Below are 20,365 nucleotides of genomic sequence, written 5' to 3'. Positions count from 1 at the left end.
AAAGCCTGGGGCCCAGAGGGATGTGGAAAGGAATAAACTGAGGGATAAGGAGATTTACAGAGTATTTTTAGGGGAGCTCTCTGGGGGACGAGACCTTCTGCATCCTGAAGCTCCACGCCACTCTAGCCCCAGTCGCATGCGAAGACGACTCTCTCACGGGAGATTCTAAAATTTCCAAATGTCCAGAAACGCCCAGCCAGCTCGCACCATCGTTGGAAAACAACCCAGCGCGTCCCACAAACAATCGCAGAGATTTGTGACGGTTGGACCTCGCACATGCGCACTGGGCACTCCTGCGCTCCGTGCCTCTGTGCGCAAGCGCAGTGACGCCGTCTTACAAGGCGTGCACGCGCACTCTGTTTAGCTGTATCGCTTGGCTACGGTTATTCTGGGCTGAAAGATGAGAAACCGCGGAGCTTCCCAGCTGGGATGTTGTGGCTAGACCGCGTTGGCTTATCTGTACCGCTAGTGTTAGGCTCAGGAGACTGTGAGAAGCCGAGGGGGAGGTGAGGTGTGTCTGAAGCGTGTAGGCTCTGCGATGAAGAAGATTTTTGGCTTCGGAAGTAAGAAGGGCGAGTCGCTCTTCGGCTCCTCCACCAGCCCGCGGAGAGAGAGCGGTAATCGGGTCAACTCCCGGCCCGAGTACCACATCCGACACAAGGATCTCGGGAAGGTCCACAAAGCTGCCAGCGTGGGCAACGTAGCCAAAGTGCAGCAGATTCTGTTGCTTGGGAAGAATGGCTTGAACGACAGGGACAAGATGAACAGGTAACCGGGGCGGGCGGGAGGAGGCGGGGCGGGCCTGGGTGGGGCCCCTGCTGTCAGTTTCCCCTCCAAGGCTTGTGGACACCTACGTGGGGTCCCGCGCCCCGCAGACTTTATAGGCAGCAAAAAGCCTTAGCTGGTTTCGGACCCGCTCATGATTCCCCTTATAGAGCACTTTACTGACAGTTTTAAAGTCATTTGGCTGAATGTCAGTAATCACAGAAACGAAATTAAACATGAACAGCATCTTATTTTTAATGTACACATTTTTATACCGTAATGTTATATGTTACAGAGAAGTGCATAATGAGGAAAATAATTCTCATGACAGATCAACTTCTGGACTAAAAATTCCTCAGATACAATCCCGTATCTTTTTAAAAAAAATAATTTATTTATTGCTGTGTTGGGTCTTCATTGCCGTGCACGGGCTTCTCATTGTGGTGGCTTCTCTTGTTGTGGAGCACGGGCTCTAGGCGCGCGAGCTCAGTTAGTTGTGGAACGTGGGCTCAGTAGATGTGGAACGTGGGCTAGGTAGTTGTGGCTTGCCGGCTCTACAGCGCAGGCTCAGTAGTTGTGGCCCATGGGCTTAGTTTCTCTGCAGCATGTGGGATCTTCCTGGACCAGGGCTCGAACCCGTGTCCCCTGCATTAGCAGACGGATTCTTTTTTTAAAAAAAATATTTATTTTAATTTATTTATTTTTGGCTGTGCTGGGTCTTCACTGCTGCACGTGGGCTTTCTCTAGTTGCAGCGAGTGGGGGCTACTGTTCGTTGCAGTGCGTGGGCTTCTCATTGGGGTGGCTTCTGTTGTTGTGGAGCACGGGCTGTAGGTGCGCAGGCTTCAGTAGTTGTGGCATGCGGGCTCAGTAGTTGTGGTTTGTGGGCTCTAGAGCGCAGGCTCAGTAGTTGTGGCGCACGGGCTTAGTTGCTCCACAATATGTGGGATCTTCCCCGACCAGGGCTCAAACCTGTGTCCCCTGCATTGGCAGGCGGATTCTTAACCTCTGTGCCACCAGGGAAGCCTGCAGTATCCGTTTTATATCAGTGTACACCTATGTATATATGTTCTCTACTGAAGGACCTTAGAAGACAGCTTTGAAGTGGGAAGATGGTTGTGTCCTTGAATAGGAAGACTCATTTTCTTAAAATGTATGGTCTTCCCATATTTAAACCAAATAGGCAGATGGTGGTTTAAAAATTTTTGAGTTACACATGCTTTCTTTATTTGTTGTGATGAAATGAAAAGTTTTATGTAGTAGACAAAGGTTTGCCCTTCTAGATGTCAAAATGTGCTGTAAGTTCCCACAAATTATTCATTTACTAACAACTGAAAAGACAGATAAGTGAATGGAACAGAATAGAAAATGCCCAAACACCCAAATATATGTAAGACTTTAGAACTTGAACTGATGACATTTCATATTAGAAGGAAAAAATAAATTGTTTGTAAATGGTGCAGGAGTAAACTGCTAACTATTTAGAGAAAAGTAACTAGATTTTTATCTCACAAAAATAAGTTTCAGATGGAGTACAGATCAAAAATTTTAAATATACAAAGTGAGAAAACGACCAGAAGAAAACAAAATTCCTATTTATACATTTTTTTTTGTGCTGACAAAGACCTTCCTAAGAATGACTTCAAAAGCAAGAATTCTGGAGGTTGATTTAACAACATTAAAAAATTAAAACCCTCTGTAGATCAGAAAAGAAGATTAACAAAATAAAAGACAATGAGCTTTTAAAATATATCAACGTATTTGTATCAGGCAAGAAAACATATCTTCACTTTACAGAGAATTCTTTGAAATCAGTAAGGGGGAAGAAACTCTAATTTGAAATTGAGCAACGTACTTTTTTGCATATCCATAAGTGACCAATGGATATAGGAAAAAAAATTAGCATTTCTGGTAAGAAAAGGAATTTAAGTTAAAGAGGAATGAAAAACCATTTTCCCTTCACAAAGTTTGTGAAGATGAAGAGCAGTGGTACTTATACTGCTGTTTAAAGTCTGAGTTGCTTTTGACTTTTCAAATAGGCAATTTGGTGATAAGTACCACATTTAAAAAATGTGTATTCCCTTTACACATCAATTCTCTTTATACAAATTAGAGGTAAATAATTAGAGATAAATTAGAGATAGGTAACATACAATTTGTTGTTCTCAACACTGCTTAAAATAGCAATGTATTAAGACGAACTCAAAGGATTTTATAAATAAATTGCAGTGTATCTGGTATGGAGTAATATGTGACCATTGAAGGTGGCATAGATAACAGATGTATGTTGACCTGCAGAGATGTACTTTGGTAGAATATTGAGAAAAAAATCAATTTCATTATATATAAACACAAGAAGACTATGGTCTTATCTTAGACACAAATATGTACAAAAATATGATAATTTTTGTTATTTCTGAGCACTTGTATTATAAGTGAAGCTTTCTTTTCCTTTTAAAAATATCTGTGATTTCTACAGTGAACATGTACAAAAATTCTAGTAACTGTTTAGTATTAGTGAAATAATCCTGGGAGAGACCAGGAATATGAATCTTGTACAGATAAAAATAATTTCTCACTTTCTATTTTTTTTTGGAAGTTTTTCAAGGATTGATATCTTGTGACAACTTTTAACCTCTTCAGAAGTAAAGGGAATCTTTTTATCCATGCCTGTAGATTTTACTGGGTATATATTTCGCTATATACACGTTTTTGATTTTGTGTAGCTTTATTACCTATAATACGTAAATGATTAGAGATTAATCATTTTACTTTATTGCAGTCTTATGAAAATAAAAAATAGTTAATGTAAGTGGTGATTATTACTATTGAAAAAGTTTATTAGAGTTTTAGTTGTGTCCTTATGAGAATACAAAATCAAAAATACAAATGTAAATGATTATTACTATTGCAAAAGTATTGCTTTACTTCCCAAAAGTTTTCTTTAAAAATATCGAACTCTCCAAAGTAACAACTGACATTAGAAATACAAAGAATCATGAGAGATTACTACAAGCAACTATATGTCAATAAAATGGACAACCTGGAAGAAATGGACAAATTCTTAGAAAAGCACAACCTTCCAAGATTTAACCAGGAAGAAATAGAAAATATAAACAGACCAATCACAAGCACTGAAATTGAAACTGTGATTAAAAGTCTTCCAACAGGGCTTCCCTGGTGGCACAGTGGTTGAGATTCCACCTGCCGATGCAGGGGACACGGGTTCGTGCCCCAGTCCGGGAAGATCCCACATGCCGCGGAGCGGCTAGGCCCATGAGCTATGGCCACTGAGCCTGTGCGTCCGGAGCCTGTGCTCCACAACAGGAGAGGCCGCAGCAGTGAGAGGCCCGTGTACCACTAAAAAAAAAAAAAAAAAAAAAAAATCTTCCAACAAGTAAAAGCCCAGGACCAGGTGGCTTCACAGGAGAATTCCATCAAACATTTACAGCAGAGATAACACCTGTCCTTCTCAAACTCTTCCAAAGTATAGCAGAGGGGAGAACACTCCCAAGCTCATTCTACAAGGCCACCATCACCCTGATACCAAAACTAGACAAAGATGTAACAAAAAAAGAAAACTGCAGACCAATATCACTGATGAACGTAGATGAAAACATTCTCAGAAAACACCTCACAAACAGAATCCAACAGCACATTAAAAGTATCATACACCATGATCAAGTGGGGTTTATCCCAGGAATGCAAGGATTCTTCAGTATACACCAATGAATGTGATGCACCATATTAACAAACTGAAGAATAAAAACCATATGATGATCTCAGTAGATGAATTTTTGACAAAATTCAACACCTGTTTATGATAAAAACTCTCCAGAAAGTAGGCATAGAGGGAACTTACCTCAACATAATAAAGGGCATATATGACAAACCCACAGCCAACATTGTTCTCAATGGTGAAAAACTTAAACCAGTTCGTCTAAAATCAGGAACAAGACAAGGTTGCCCACTCTCACCACTCTTATTCAACATAGTTTTGGAAGTTTTAGCCACAGCAATCAGAGAAGAAAAAGAAATAAAAGGAATCCAAATCGGAAAAGAAGAATTAAAGCTGTCACTGTTTGCAGATAACATGATACTATACATAGAGAATCCTGAAGATGCTACCAGAAAACTACTGGAGCTAATCAATGAGTTTGGTAAAGTAGCAGGATACAAAATTAATGTACAGAAATCTCTTGCATTCCTAAACACTAATGATGAAAAATCTGAAAGAGAAATTAAGGAAACACTTCCATTTACCATTGCAACAAAAAGAATAAAATACCTTGGAATAAACCTACCTAAGGAGACAAAAGACCTGTATGCAGAAAACTATAAGACACTGATGAAAGAAATTAAAGATGACACAAACAGATGGAGAGAGATACCATGTTCTTGGATTGGAAGAATCAACATTGTGAAAATGACTCTACTACCCAAAGCAAACTACAGTTTCAATGCAATCCCTATCAAACTACCAATGGCATTTTTCAGAGAACTAGAACAAAAAATTTCACCATTTCTATGGAAACACAAAAGATCCCGAATAGCCAAAGCAATCTTGAGAAAGAAAAATGGAGCTGGAGGAATCAGGCTCCCTGACTTCAGACTATACTACAAAGCTACAGTAATCAAGACAGTATGGTACTGGTACAAAAATAGAAATGTAGGGCTCCCCTGGTGGCGCAGTGGTTGAGAGTCCGCCTGCTGATGCAGGGGACACGGGTTCGTGCCCCGGTGTGGGAAGATCCCACATGTCGCGGAGCGGCTGGGCCCGTGAGCCATGGCTGCTGAGCCTGCGCGTCCGGAGCCTGTGCTTCGCAATGGGAGAGGCCACAACAATGAGAGGCCCACATACCGCAAAAAAAAAAAAAAAAAAAAAAAAAAAAAAAAAAGAAATGTAGACCACTGGAACAGGATAGAAGGCCCAGAGATAAACCCACGCACATATGGTCACCTTATCTTTGATAAAGGAGGCAAGAATATACAATGGAGAAAAGACAGCCTCTTCAGTAAGTGGTGTTGGGGAAACTGGACAACTACATGTAAAAGAATGAAATTAGAGGAATGAAATTCCTCTAAAACTCTTAGAGGAAAACATAGGCAGAACACTCTATGACATCAATCACAGCAAGATCCTTTTTGACCCACCTCCTAGAGAAATGGAAATAAAAACAAACAAATGGGACCTGATGAAACTTAAAAGCTTTTGCACAGCAAAGGAAACCATAAAATAGATGAAAAGACAATCCTCAGAATGGGAGAAAATATTTGCAAACGAAGCAACTGACAAGGGATTAATCTCCAAAATATACAAGCAGCTCATGCAGCTCAATATCAAAAAGACAAATAACCCAATCCAAAAATGGGCAGAAGACCTAAATAGCCATTTCTCCAAAGAAGATATACAGATTGCCAACAAACACATGAAAAGATGCCCAACATCACTAATCATTAGAGAAATGCAAATCAAAACTGCAATGATATATCACCTCACACTGGTCAGAATGGCCATCATCAAAAATCTACAAACAATAAATGCTGGAGAGGGTGTGGGGAAAAGGGAACCCTTCTGCACTGTTGGTGGGAATGTAAATTGATACAGCCACTATGGAGAACAATATGGAGGTTCCTTCAAAAACTAAAAATAGAGCTACCATACAATCCAGCAATCCCACTTCTGGGCATATACCCTGAGAAAACCATAATTCAAAAAGAGTCACGCACCACAATGTTCATTGCAGCACTATTTACAATAGACAGGACATGGAAGCAACCTAAGTGTCCATCGACAGATGAATGGATAAAGAAGATGTGTCACATATATACAATGGAATATTACTCAGCCATAAAAAGAAATGAAATTGAGTTATTTGTAGTGAGGTGGATGGACCTAGCGTCTGTCATACAGAGTGAAGTAAGCCAGAAAGAGAAAAACAAATACCATGTTCTAACACATAGATATGGAATCTAAAAAAAAAAAAAAAAAGGTTCTGATGAACCTAGGAGCAGGACAGGAGTAAAGACACAGACATAGAGAATGAACTTGAGAACACGAGGAAAGGGGAAGATTAGGCTGGGACGAAGTGAGAGAGTAGCAGTGACATATATACAGTACTAAATGTAAAATAGATAGCTAGTGGGAAGCAGCTGCATCGCCTGGGAGATCAGCTCGGTGCTTTGTGACCACCTAGAGGGGTGGGATAAGGAGGGTGGGAGGGAATGCAAGAGGGAGGGGATATGGGGATATATGTATACATATAGCTGCTTCACGTCATTATACAGCAGAAACTAATAAATCATTGTAAAGCAATTATACTCCAATAAAGATGTTAAAAAATTATTGAACTCTCCAGTTATGTTTATCCATTGTTTAATCCATTTATTCATCAAATATAACTTGAATACCTATTATGTAGCACGTGTTTTCTACTCAGGACCCTGCATCTATCTCTCAGAACCCTTTCATGCTTAAAAACTTCATGTTGCCCCCATGAGCAAGATGAGAAATTTAAAATTGAAGTATTAAGGCTTCGTCTCAATTGAAGCTTTGCTCCCTTCTTTCAAACAGAAGCATTTCTGAAGGTAGGAAATTGTAAAAGGTAACCTTTACTTGTCCTTTTGAACATTTATAATGGTATTAAATACTAATATTGATCATTGGAAATGTCTGATTTCACACAATCTATAAATGTAAATATTGAATAAAATGAGCCATCCCTATTCATTTGAATCCTGAATTTCCTTTGGCTTAAAGCTACCTGAAAATCAGAGTTAGAATTACTTTTTTAAAAAATTCTTGTTTTGTTTGTTATTTTAGTTCTCTTTCCCCATGCTGCTTTTATTGTATTATTTTATTTTATTATTTATTTTATTATTTTTAAAATTGAAGTATAGGTGATTTACAGTATTGCTCATCATGCCTTTAAGAACTAAAAGTTATTTAAGTGCCAACCGTGTGACTAGAACTGCAGTAGACCTGTTATATAGATCATTATTTCATTTAATGTAAGGAACCATGAATTGCATGATGCCCCACTATTTTATATATTAATAAGAAATTTTTTAAAATGTTGCCAACTCGCAGATATAGAGAACAAACTAGTGGTTACCAGTGGGGAGAGGAAAGGGAGGAGGGGCAAGATAGGGGTAGGGGATTAAGAGGTACAAACTATTAGGTATAAAATAAGCTACAAGGATATATCGTACAACATGGGGAATATAGCCAATATTTTATAATAACTATAAATGGAATATATAACCTTTAAAAATTGTGAATCACTATGTTGTACCCCTATAATATATAATTTTTATTTTTATTTTTTATTATTTTTTTATTTTTGGCTGTGTTGGTTCTTCGTTGCTGCGCGCAGGCTTTCTCTAGTTGTGGCGAGTGGGGGCTACTCTTCCTTGCGGTGTGCAGGCTTCTCATTGTGGTGGCTTCTCTTGTTGTGGAGCACGGGCTCTAGGCGTGTGGGCTCAGTAGTTGTGGCTTGCGGGTTCTAGAGCGCAGACTTAGTAGTTGTGGTGCACGGGCTTAGTTGCTTTGTGGCACGTGGGACCTTCTGGGATCGGGGCTCGAACCTGTGTCCCCTGCATTGACAAGTGGATTCTTCACCACTGAGCCACCAGGGAAGTTCCATAATTTATAATATTATACATCACCTATACTTAAATTTAAAAAAATGGCAACTTTAGGCACAGAGACGTTATGATAATTAGACCAACAGGAAAAATGAGAACTGAACAAACAAAAAATGCTACCAATTATAGTTGTAAGACATCGTGAATTATAAATTTCATTCCAATGTCAGAGACGTTAAAATGTGAGAAAGTGAGCATATTAGAATCATTGAAGTACAGTGTTCTCTCTAGTCCTCAAGACATATCTTCAAAAGAGGTATAATATCCTTTTACTTAATTGAAATGTTGCCCTTGTAAAATAGTAGTAATAGTAATAATTATGATAATATTACCTAATAATTATTGAGCTGTTATCTGTGCGAGGAACTGTTCTAAACCCTTTGCACGGGTTCTCATTTAAGCATCACAGTGTTGTCCTGTGAGGTAACTACTGCTCTATCCCCATTTTGTTGATGAGGAAATTGAGGCACAGAAAGGCTAAGTGACAGCTAATAAGTGACACAGTTAAAGTCAAATTCAAACCCAAGTTGAGCTGAATCTCAAGGTCATGCTTTTTCTATTCAAGCAGGTTGTTCTTTCGTTAACGTGGAGAGTAAGAAGAGCTAATATATATTGTTCTTTCTCCAGAAGCAAACTAAATATTTGTTTTCAAGGGATAGGAATAGCATGCTATTAAATGTTTTCAATTACATGAACAATTGTATGTTTTGAAATAGTGCACTACTAATTTCCTAAAAACTCCTCTCGGTTTCGTAGGACTGCTCTCCATTTGGCCTGTGCCAATGGCCATCCGGCAGTGGTAACTCTCCTAGTGGAGAGAAAATGCCAGCTTAACCTCTGTGACAACGAAAACAGGACAGCGCTGATGAAGGTACATAGTAGCCAACCATGTCAACGTGAGATGGATTTGATTTAACTACTTAGAATAAAAATGGATTTATCTCATTTAAATATAACGAATTGGTGAAACTTCTGGAATGTTTACTTTGAATTCCTAGAATTTACAGTCTGTTTCTTGGCATAACACTTATAGGCCATACAATGCCAGGAAGAGGAGTGTGCAACTATTCTGCTGGAACATGGTGCCGACCCAAATGTCATGGACGTCAGTGGCAACACTGCTCTCCACTATGCTGCCCTTTATCAGAATATATCACTCGCAGCAAAGCTGCTTTCACATGACGCCAACATTGAAGCAAGCAACAAGGTATAGCTCAACTATATTTACAAAATATTTGCCATACATGGTTGTTTTTTTGTTTGTTTTAGCTGCAGATGTTTTATCTATAATAATATGTACACTGAATCCCACCCATCAGGCCCTGTTACCATGGAAACAACTCCAAAGCCAAGTCACGGGCTGGAGAAAGGTGGTGCTCACAGAAAGAGCACAATTCTGTCTCCCAGCCACCCTTCTACCCCAGAAGGAAAATCTTCCCATTAGGATATGCCTGGGAGTGGGTGGTGGGCTCAAGAGCCCACACAAGACAAAGACCTGGGGAGAGTGAGGTGAGGTGGGGGCTGGCTGCTTGCAGGGGCTCAGGGAATGGGTGCTGTTGGGGATGGATGGGAGGAGGAAGGAGACCCAGTACCCAGCAGGGAGAGCTGGGTGAGTGCCGGTGGCCAGGCAGGCAGCAGGCCCTGAGCCCTCCAGGACCCCAGGTTCTCAGATCGGGGAAAGTGGGGCAGGTCGTGTTTGACACCCAGCAAGGGTGTTCACTTATGCTGGTGGCCATTTGGTCCACCATGTACACCTTGGGGTCTTCCACGCTCAGCCTCGGGTGGCTCCTCAGCAGGGTTGTAGCTGTGCATGGGGAGCAGGTGATGGCGAAGCTGCTGTTCCTGCTTTTTCTTTGGGACACACATTACCTCCTCCCGCTGCAGCCCCGCCAGGAACTCCCTCTGCTGACATAGATGGGGTCAGTTTTACATATTTGGAAGCTTAAGCATTCCCTGAGTGAAAATATTTTGAAATAACTTAATTATCTAAGATTTCCCTTTAAATCATTATATTTCTAAAGAAACATTAGAGAGTATAGCTTTCTTTTATGTGTCTATGGCAGATATTTGTGAAAACATTGCATTTGTTAAAGGTAAGACTTTTTTTTTTCCCCAAGTATTTTTTCCCCCGCTCAAATTTTTTTTCTGATTAGTGTAAAACAACAGAGAAATGCAAAACTTGCCTTGGAGATAGACTTTGTCCTAAAACTCAAACAAAACAAAAGCATTTTACAATATAATAGCAATCTTGCTTCTGTTGACAAGTTCCTATTTTATTAAAAAATGATTTATGTAAAAATGATTTCTCTCTCATTGCCTAAGGCTTCAGAGGGAAAAAGGAATAGGAAAAGGAGAGAGCAGTTGAAATATGCAGGCCGGGCTTCCCTGGTGGCTCAGTGGTTAAGAATCTGCCTGCCAATGCAGGAGACACGGGTTCGAGCCCTGGTCCAGGAAGATCCCACATGCCGCGGAGCAACTAAGCCCGTGAGCCACAACTACTGAGCCTGCACTCTAGAGCACACGAGCCACAACTACTGAAGCCCGCGCGCCTAGAGCCTGTGTTCTGCAACAAGAGAAGCCACCACAATGAAAAGCCTGCTCACCACAAGGAAGAGTAGCTCCCACTCACCGCGACTAGAGAAAGCCCACGCGCAGCAATGAAGACCCAACGCAGCCAAAAATAAATAAATTAATTAAATTTTAAAAAAAAAGAAATACGCAGGCCAATTTGGAAATTTGGCAGTTAGGAAATGCCAAGAAGAGGTTTTTGGGGTTTTCTTTTCCCTTCAGTTTATGTATTTAGGCAAAGTTCTTTTCAGGTTTCGGGGATAATAATTCTTATTTGGGGAAAGAGCCTAAGTGAACTGTAACCTTGCCTGGAGATCAATTTTAGGAGGACTCAGAGGAAATCAGATTGGCAATGGACGTGTGGTGATTAAATGGGAAATAAGGGAGAAGAACAGATAATTAACTGACATATTATCCTGTTTTGGCAGAAACAGCCACTTAGATAAGAGTCTAGAGTCTGCTCTCAAATCTAGAATGTCTTGATGGGAAGTAAAGGGTTTATAAGTAATGAGATCAAGTTGCATTTTCAGTTTACTTGTCCCTGTTCTACCTATTGACCCAGAAAAATTAAATGTAGTTTTGGTGACTCTGATCTCTTACACTTTTCTTTTTTTTTTTCAAATCCTCAATTGAGAAAAGGAATTGGCCATGTGGCCAATCTCATCTCAGATGAGACTGAGATGGTTGCTACACTAATTCTCAGCTAGAATTGTGCTCGTGAACCACAGTCACCTGGGAGAACTTATAAAAAATTTACAAGCCTAGGCTCTCCCCTGAAGATTTTGATTGAATAAATCTAGCAAGGCCCGGACATGTGTGTTTGGAAATATTTCCTCGAGATTCTGATACAGCCCTTGGTTAAGAACAATGGAATGGATGAGTGTGATTTATAAATTCACAGATCTCAAAAATAAGAAATCTCTAGAAGAGTTGGAGTTGGATAGATGCTACTTCCATCAACTCCCTCCTTTCCAACAATATTAGCCTGACTTTTATCTTTCTCTGCCTCTGTAATTGAGAAGGTAAAAGGGATATTATTGGCAATATCTATTGGCTTGAAGAATAACTCCTTTTTCCTTCCAACCACTAATCATTCACTGGCACTCAGAGAGTCTTTAGAAATTTGCTTATGGTGAGTCATTTAATAAGTAGAGTGTGACCCTTTGCGGATTTTGCACCTTTTGTTATCATCCAGGTCATTAGGTCAACAGATGTTTATCACAAACAGGGTTTTCCTGACTGCAGTAAGAGTAAAGCATGAGCCTTCTTTTGGTGAAAGCTGCATGACAGAGTCTTGCAGTGTGTCTGTTAGGTTCACTGGGCCCTGGCATAAGCAAGATGATCGTTTTAAACATCAAAACCCATGAAGTTAGTAACAGTACAGATAGGAATTGTTTTAATAATTTAGTTTCAGCAGTCTTATGAACTAACTATCCATTTGGTTAACATCAGGGAGAATTATAGAAATAGATTGTAGTTTTAACAGGCATTGGAAACATTCTTGAAGTGGGTATTATGAATCTTAATAGCAATTTTTATTACACGTTGGGACCCACTTTTTTTTGTAAAACACATGATACTAAAGAAAGGAAGGGGGCCTCCCTGGTGGCGCAAGTGGTTGAGAGTCCGCCTGCCGATGCAGGGGATACGGGTTCGTGCCCCGGTCTGGGAGGATCCCATATGCCGCGGAGCGGCTGGGCCCGTGAGCCATGGCCGCTGGGCCTGCGCATCCGGAGCCTGTGCTCCGCAACGGGGGAGGCCACAACAGTGAGAGGCCCGCATACCGCAAAAAAAAAAGAAAAAAAAAAAAAAAAAAAAAAAAAAAAAAAGAAAGGAAGGTTTTTTTGTTTTTTTTGCGGTACGCCGGCCTCTCACTGTTGTGGCCTCTCCTGTTGTGGAGCACAGGCTCCGGACATGCAGGCTCAGCGGCCATGGCCCACGGTCCCAGCCGCTCCGTGGCATGTGGCATCTTCCCAGACAGGGGCACGAACCCATGTCCCCTGCATCGGCAGGCAGACTCTCAACCACTGCGCCACCAGGGAAGCCCTAAAGAAAGGAAAGGTTTTACATGCAAATATTTGCTTTATACCCACCCGTTTGGAAACACTCACAGCAAACATAAAAACACAAGTGGGCTATAGACTAAACTTGGCCCCTGGATGTGTTTAGCTTTCCTCCACAAATTGAGTCAGCATTTAAAATTTAGGAGACTCATGCAGAAATCTGCATTTCAGGCTTCTCTTAAGGAATCCAATCTGGTCCCCCTTGAGCCCATGCTACTGTTTGGTCTGCCGTGCAAAGGGTGCCTGCCCCTTCTGTATGGGGCGCGTTCTCCAGTTTGCTGGCCTCACCTGGGTTCTTCACTTACTTGGGTCACCTACTTTGCCTCCATAAGCATCTGTGTTTCCAATTCCTGTATTACAGTTTATTTTGATAAATATTTCTAGATTTTAAAACAGTCATTAATTTCTAATCTATTTCATATTTTAAAAGAATCTCTTAAGAATGGGATTGAATTTTTCAAGTTAGAATTTATAAGTTGGTTTTTAAAAAAAACTCTTTTTCTTTACATGTTCATGTGAAGAATCATATTCCCATTGGACTGTCTGTAAACCTTATGAGGTTAATTGGTTATCATTGGATAGGTTATGCATGTTGCAGACAGTATTATATCTTTCTCCTCAGCATTGTTCCTAAAATATGCAGTTGATTTAATAGTTAAATGATTATCTCTGGAGGAGTGTTTAGAGTGTATAGACTAGTATAGAGCAATAAAATAACTACAGTATACCTGATAAATACTGTGATAGAAGCAAAGATCCTTGGAACTGGTAAATGTTGGAAGTGAGTTTTAGAGAATGACTTTGCAGTTAATCATGTGAAGAAGTGAGGAGGAGCATTTTAAAGAGAAGGAAGCAGCACAGGGTGGGTGAGAAGGAAGGGGCTCCTTTTTATTTACTTTCTATATTAGATGTTTAAGTTCAGAGAATCTATTATAAGTTTTAAAATTCAGTTTAGAAATATGTAACTTTGTACATTCTATATAAAGTGTTTCTTCTGTTTTACAGGAGGGCTTCACACCACTTTTACTTGCTGTAAGTGAAAACAAGCAGCAAATGGTGGAATTTTTAGTAAAGAAAGAAGCAAATATACATGTAGTTGATAAGATGAAAAGGTACAGTAGTTTGTTCTTTTTCTTTTTAAAAACCTTAGTGCTGTTCTAGAGTGGTGACAGAAAGATTGAATTAGTAAGAAGAGATTAATGTATAATCAACACATCATCAGGTCGAAAAGCAATTATTCTGACTGTGTATCATGAAAAATAATATATAGCAGGATTCATATTCCTTTATAATATTGACTGATGTCATTTGCCACCTGATTTCTTTCTTTTTTTTGGTCATACGATCTTATAATAGCTAAGGGGTTTCATATTAGTTTTATTAGCTTTATAAAGTATGGATTCTACTTTTTAATTTACCTTATGACACAGTATTGAATTTCTTAATTCTTTAATAATAATTTTTTAACCTCTACTTTGTATATATTTTTCCTTAAAAGATGTATGTCTTTGGGATGACTCTTTGCTTTAAATTACTTTCTTTGAAGAATACTGATGTGATTAGGTTATCACAAAGTGATTGTTAATCACTATTACCAGATACTGTGGGCTCATCAGTTTTTATCCTTTTTCATTTCTAGTACTTTTTTTTTGTGTGTGTGTGTGTGTGTGTGGGACGCTGGCCTCTCACTGTTGTGGCCTCTCCCGTTGCGGAGCACAGGCTCCGGACGCGCAGGCTCAGCGGCCATGGCTCACGGGCCCAGCCGCTCCGCGGCATGTGGGATCTTCCCGGACCGGGGCAGGAACCCGTGTCCCCTGCATCGGCAGGCGGACTCTCCACCACTACGCCACCAGGGAAGCCCCATTTCTAGTACATTTTGATGTTCTTATTTTTAATTGGTGAAGGTAGAAGGAAGAAAGATAGCTTTAATTGGATAAACATTTCCTTCAATGAAGACAAGTCATAGGTAGGTGATAAAGAGGAAAATGATGGGCTTTAGATTCAGACTGGGTTTAATTCCTAGCTTTCCTACTTATTAGGTGTATGACCTTGGGAACGTTACTTATTATCAGCAAATATGTTTCCTGATATGAAAAGGAGGATAGTAGTATATCCTTCAAGAGTGGTTGTGTGGAAGAAAGATTACATATATAGTATTTCATTTAGTGCCTAGCACATGCTTATCAGCATCCTTAACTGCAACCATAACTGTTTTTATTTCATTATTATTAATATTATTGTTTTAAGCCTGCAAATAGCTTATCCTTAACCTGACCTCTAGCTGATTTTGAAGTATAATATAACAGACTAAGGAAGAAATGGGGAATTCTTCCTTTATATACTCACCTGCTTCAGATAAGTGACCTCAGCATAGCTTCTTGTCCATCAAGGACTTTAAATTAGCAGTTTCTACTACATGCCATCCGAGTGGGACAGGAGGCTTCTTTTTTGTCCCTTCATTTTAGCCTTGGAGGTAATTTACAAAGATGAACACTTGAATGTGTAAATGGTCAGTTCTACTTGGATTGGCAAGATAGTAACTTGGTAAAGTATATTAAATTAGCTGTTAAAGTAAGTTAGCTAAACTTCCTAAGGGTGAAATTATCTCTCTGTTATTTTAGAACAGCCCTCATACTTGCTGTAAACAATGATTCAACAAATATAGTCAGGCTGCTTCTTCAAGAAGGTATTGATGTCTTTTCTCAAGATTTCTATGGATGGACCGCAGACGAATATGCTCGTATTTATGGTTTTCATATGTAAGTGTTTACATTAAAATGCCAGTTATCACTAAACTGTGGTTAAAAATAATTTAACTGTTACTTGTTATGTGACAGGTGAGAGTTCTAGTTTGGTGCAGGCAGTTTGGGAATGGTGGTGAGATGTTCCCTATCATCAGCTGGAACCCAGCCAAAAGGCCAGACGAGTTAGATGTAGCAGTGGGCACAGGGTTCTTTATCTCAGGACTTTAAGACTTTATATCCTTAAAGATCCTAACATTATCCATTTCATTCCAAGTGTAACCCCTATGCATGGGGTACAAGTAGTGTCACAGCTCTGATTTTTCTAACTTGTTATTTGGGCCTTGAAGTGTTTAGTTCAGCAGACTATCCTATATTTTCTCTTGGGGACTTACTTCTATACTCTCCCTCTTAAATTTTGCAAGAACCTAAGGGATTCCCTAAGATCAAAGAGACAGTCCTCTTCCACAATTCATCTGGAGGGAAAAACAAGGGCATTCTCATCATTCTGTTGCTTGCATTGATTCTGTTGCTGCAGTGTTGCTACTAAAACTGGTCTTAGCAGGGTCTTCTTGGCAGCTGGATCTGGAGTCTGGATGTTGCTCTATAAAGACCTTTAATAATTTTAAAAGAAAAAAAGGAACCGGTCCTGCAGTCGGGTCACGATTGACCTTTGCTCCCAGGATGCCCTTGCTGATTCAGATTCCTCAGTTTTCATGGTGATGCACACTTAGACTTCAAAGTGACAACTTGTTTAGTTCTCATACATATGCCTGTAGCTCAGCCACTGTTCCAAAGCACCAGCACCCAGTTCTGGCACCTGGGCCTCCTAGCCTTAGCCACACACCCCCTCCCCGACACACTCAAAAACCTTATGGAGAGCCCACATCTTAGCCCAGATCTTCACGATGAGTTACCCTTTGAGGCTCTTACTTGTCTTTTCTGCTAGCAGATGTCAATGGGAAGCGTTTTAGGCTGTCAGAGAGGTTCAAATGCTCCTGCCGGGGGAGAGCAGACTTTCCTTTTTCCTTTGTTACCAGACCTGAACCTCAAGGCTGCTTTATATCCTGTGGGGCACTTTTTCTTAGGTTGTGGAAGGTCCCATATCATCCTCCTCAGAGTAGTGGGTGCCAGCTTGCCTGAGATTCCATAACTGAGGTTGGCCCCTCAAGTGATTTGTTTTCCATGATAATGAAAATCTTCTAAATGATTTACATCTGCCTCAGCCTTCAAAGTATTATCAGATTCTGCCGCATAAGGAACCCATTCACCAGAAATCCCTGAATCTCAAGTAGGTTAGTTGGCATTAGGAGAGGTAAGCCCCGTCCAGGACTTGTCAGCATCCATGGTAAAAGTAGGGTTATGTCTTCCAAGTGAACTGGAGATGAACATGGAGCTTAAGCATCATTCTAAGAAAGATCTGCTGGTTCAGAGTTTGAGTAGGTAGAGAAGGAGTAGTAGTGGTCCAAGCCAGGTCTGGACTTCGATTAGTTTTCTACTCTTGGTGCGATTAGCTGCAATAATGGGGGGCAGTTATGTTATCTAATTTAATGAGGTCATATATTTATAAATAAATTCAGTTACAAATTATAGAATAGCTGAGAGTCCCTGAATTACAAACCACCAAGAAAGGACAGCTAATCACCCTGATTACTGACATTTTTCCTGAAAACTGCAACATTAGAATGTTAAACCTATGAAAGGACACACACATTGGGATTTTAATATGATTTTTACAAATTAATTTATATATTATTTATTTTTGGTTGCATTGGGTCTTTGTTGCTGCACGCGGGCTTCCTCTGGTTGTGGTGAGCGGGGGCTACTCTTTGTTGCGGTGCGCGGGCTTCTCATCACGGTGGCTTCTCTTGTTGTGGAGTTCGGGCTCTAGGCGTGTGGGCTTCAGTAGTTGTGGCGCGTGGGCTCAGTAGTGGCTCGCGGGCTCTAGAGCTCCGGCTCAGTAGTTGTGGCGCACGGGCTTAGTTGCTCCGCGGCATATAGGATCTTCCCAGACCAGGGCTCGAACCCGTGTCCCCTGCAGTGGCAGGCGGATTCTTAACCGCTGCGCCACCAGGGAAGTCCCACAATCGAAGTTTTGGTAATAGCTCTGACATTGTCTGAAGTGATCAAAGAATTTAATATATTTGGTAATTGTTTTTCATATTAGTATTAAAATAGTAATGTTATTTATCACATTTTTAATACATAGCAACTGCCAACTGATTTCTGAATATAAAGAAGAAAAGAGACCTAAAACTCCTTCTCAAAATAGCAACCCAGGTAAGACGTCTGATAGTGAATTACTCTTGGTGACCCTACCATAGATAAAGTAAGAGTGAGGAAGCTTTAATAATGAAAAAGCAATGAAAAAAACCAGTGTGTAAACTGCATGTATATTTTTATTTTTTAAATTAATTTCTTAATAGTCTAGTATTCAGAATTGTTTAAGAAGTTAATTATAGGTAATTTAAAATCAGACAGTGTTGTCTGAAAAGAAATCCACATATTTAATCATGGCCCCTAAAATCCCATATTAAATCTTTGCGTAAATAAGAAAAAAGATTTTTTGGTTAGTACGTTGTATGTTTCCTCTATAATCACATGAATATTAGTTATTGTATAGTGATTAGCCTCACTCAGGCAGGCTGGCACCCACTACTCTGAGGAGGATGATATGGGACCTTCCACAACCTAAGAAAAAGTGCCCCACAGGATATAAAGCAGCCTTGAGGTTCAGGTCTGGTAACAAAGGAAAAAGGAAAGTCTGCTCTCCCCCGGCAGGAGCATTTGAACCCCTCTGACGCCTAAAACGGTTCCCATTGACATCTGCTAGCAGAAAAGACAAGTAAGAGCCTCAAAGGGTAATTCATCGTGAAGATCTGGGCTAAGATGTGGGCTCTCCATAAGGTTTTTGAGTGTGTCGGGGAGGGTGTGTGTGGCTAAGGCTAAAAAAGTTACCATCTTTAAGCCTGGGAACTCAACAGTACCTTCCTGGTACTTTAAACAAATGGCAAACAAGAAGAACTGCAAAGCTGAGCCAGTGTGCAGTGTACCAAGAAGAGATTATTTTTGAAAGCTACCTACCGATAGTACAGAAGTCAGAAAAGCAATGCCTGGTAGCAAAGCACTGGTTGTTTTCCATATTATTGTACCAGCGAGGTCTCGCTATTACCAACTTCATTCCTCACAAGTCCAAACAGAGTGAGATAGGCTGACTTCATTAGAACCTAGATGTTTTCTTCTGTGTGTTGGATAATTGTCATGACACTATAATTTTGTTAGAACGAGATGCTCTGTTGCCATTAGTTAAAGGATTATCATAGTATTCAAATAGCCCAACTGGAGACTCAGCAAATTCTAATAAAAGCACAAAGATACTTCACATTAAGAAATACACTATTGTGTTCCCTAGATGTGGCACCTAGCGCATTGTACAATCTGTATGAGGACACCTCTAACATAGTAGACCTCTGTCCATCAAAGAACTTCTGTAGGTTGGTTTTACACGTTAGAGGAGATACAGAAATGAAATAGAGCTTTGGTCTTCAAGGTGCTCATAATAGAGTTGTCCCTGGTTAATTTCAGTATTTTTTTAAATGGAATTTTCAAAGAAAATATTCTTATTTATTTGTTAATTTGTCCACTTAACAAATAACTATCAAGTATCTTTTAGGTACTAGGCACTATTCTGATGTCACAGGATGCAAGCATTTAAAAAACGCAGTCCTTGCGTTTTAAAAAACGCGCCGAGCCTGCGCGTCCGGAGCCTGTGCTCCGCAACGGGAGAGGCCACAGCAGTGAGAGGCCCGCGTACTGCAACAAAACAAAACAAAACAAAACAAAAACACAGTTCTTGGGCTTCCCTGGTGGCGCAGTGGTTGAGAGTCTGCCTGCCGATTCAGGGGACACGGGTTCGTGCCCCGGTCCGGGGAGATCCCACATGCCGCGGAGTGGCTGGGCCCGTGAGCCATGGCCTCTGAGCCTGTGCGTCCGGAGCCTGTGCTCCACAACAAGAGAGGCCACAACAGTGAGAGGCCCGCGTACTGCAAAAAAAAATTAAAACAAAAATTAAAAAAATAATAAAAATCACAGTCCTTGCCCTCTAGGAGCTTGTTATTATAATGATCATTTTTATTATTTAGTATACTTTATTCTGTGCTTACTATGTCCCAGAGCCCACTAGGAGTTTATAAATTGTCTTTATGTATTTTTTTAAGTTGGTGTTTCATATGTGCCAGATATTTTAAGTCCATGGTGAGGAATTAGAGTTTTTAAAAAGTGCGTGGACTTTAAGGTAAGCGTGCAGAGTGAGGAGAAGTTTGCCAGGTAAGGAGGCAGAAGGACAGCGTTTGGCTGGAGGAACATCTATCAAGATCACATGTTTTGCAGAAAGAACAGCAGTTCACAGGCTGAGATGTACGAGTGGACTTGGCAGGATTTATGAGCAATTCAGTTTTGCTGGTGCAGAAAGGGTGCTGTGGGGATGGTTGGTAAAGAACACTTGAGGAGGGGCTGGAGAAAAGTAGGGCAGGCACTGAGCTCCCCAGCGGGACAAACGGAAGGTCTGCTGGGGACAATCTGAG

The 20,365-nt window shown here is 40.4% G+C and overlaps 1 protein-coding gene and 1 long non-coding RNA gene across 4 annotated transcripts in view; one reads left to right on the top strand and one right to left on the bottom strand.

Annotated features, from left to right (window-relative positions):
* Positions 1-318, bottom strand: part of LOC309801982 — a 128,347-nt gene extending 128,029 nt beyond the window's left edge. For all 3 annotated transcript variants that reach the window (XR_014293694.1, XR_014293695.1, XR_014293696.1), the window contains exon 1: positions 95-318. This is a non-coding gene — a long non-coding RNA (uncharacterized lncRNA). The remainder of the gene's footprint in view (positions 1-94) is intronic.
* Positions 319-332: 14 nt separating this feature from the next.
* The window catches only part of LOC309801973 (ankyrin repeat domain-containing protein 26-like), a 78,861-nt gene continuing 58,828 nt past the window's right edge, over positions 333-20,365 (top strand). The window contains exons 1-6 of the mRNA XM_082617128.1: positions 333-768; positions 9,167-9,281; positions 9,444-9,617; positions 14,047-14,153; positions 15,663-15,800; positions 17,992-18,062. Coding sequence (XP_082473254.1) covers positions 539-768; positions 9,167-9,281; positions 9,444-9,617; positions 14,047-14,153; positions 15,663-15,800; positions 17,992-18,062 — 835 coding nt within the window. The 5' untranslated portion in view covers positions 333-538. The remainder of the gene's footprint in view (positions 769-9,166; positions 9,282-9,443; positions 9,618-14,046; positions 14,154-15,662; positions 15,801-17,991; positions 18,063-20,365) is intronic.

Source organism: Mesoplodon mirus (genome assembly GCF_964341445.2).
Source record: "Mesoplodon mirus genome assembly, chromosome: 4".
Lineage (NCBI taxonomy): Eukaryota > Metazoa > Chordata > Mammalia > Artiodactyla > Ziphiidae > Mesoplodon > Mesoplodon mirus.
The sequence above is the reverse complement of the archived record's forward strand: the minus strand, read 5'-3'. Positions and strand labels throughout refer to the sequence as shown.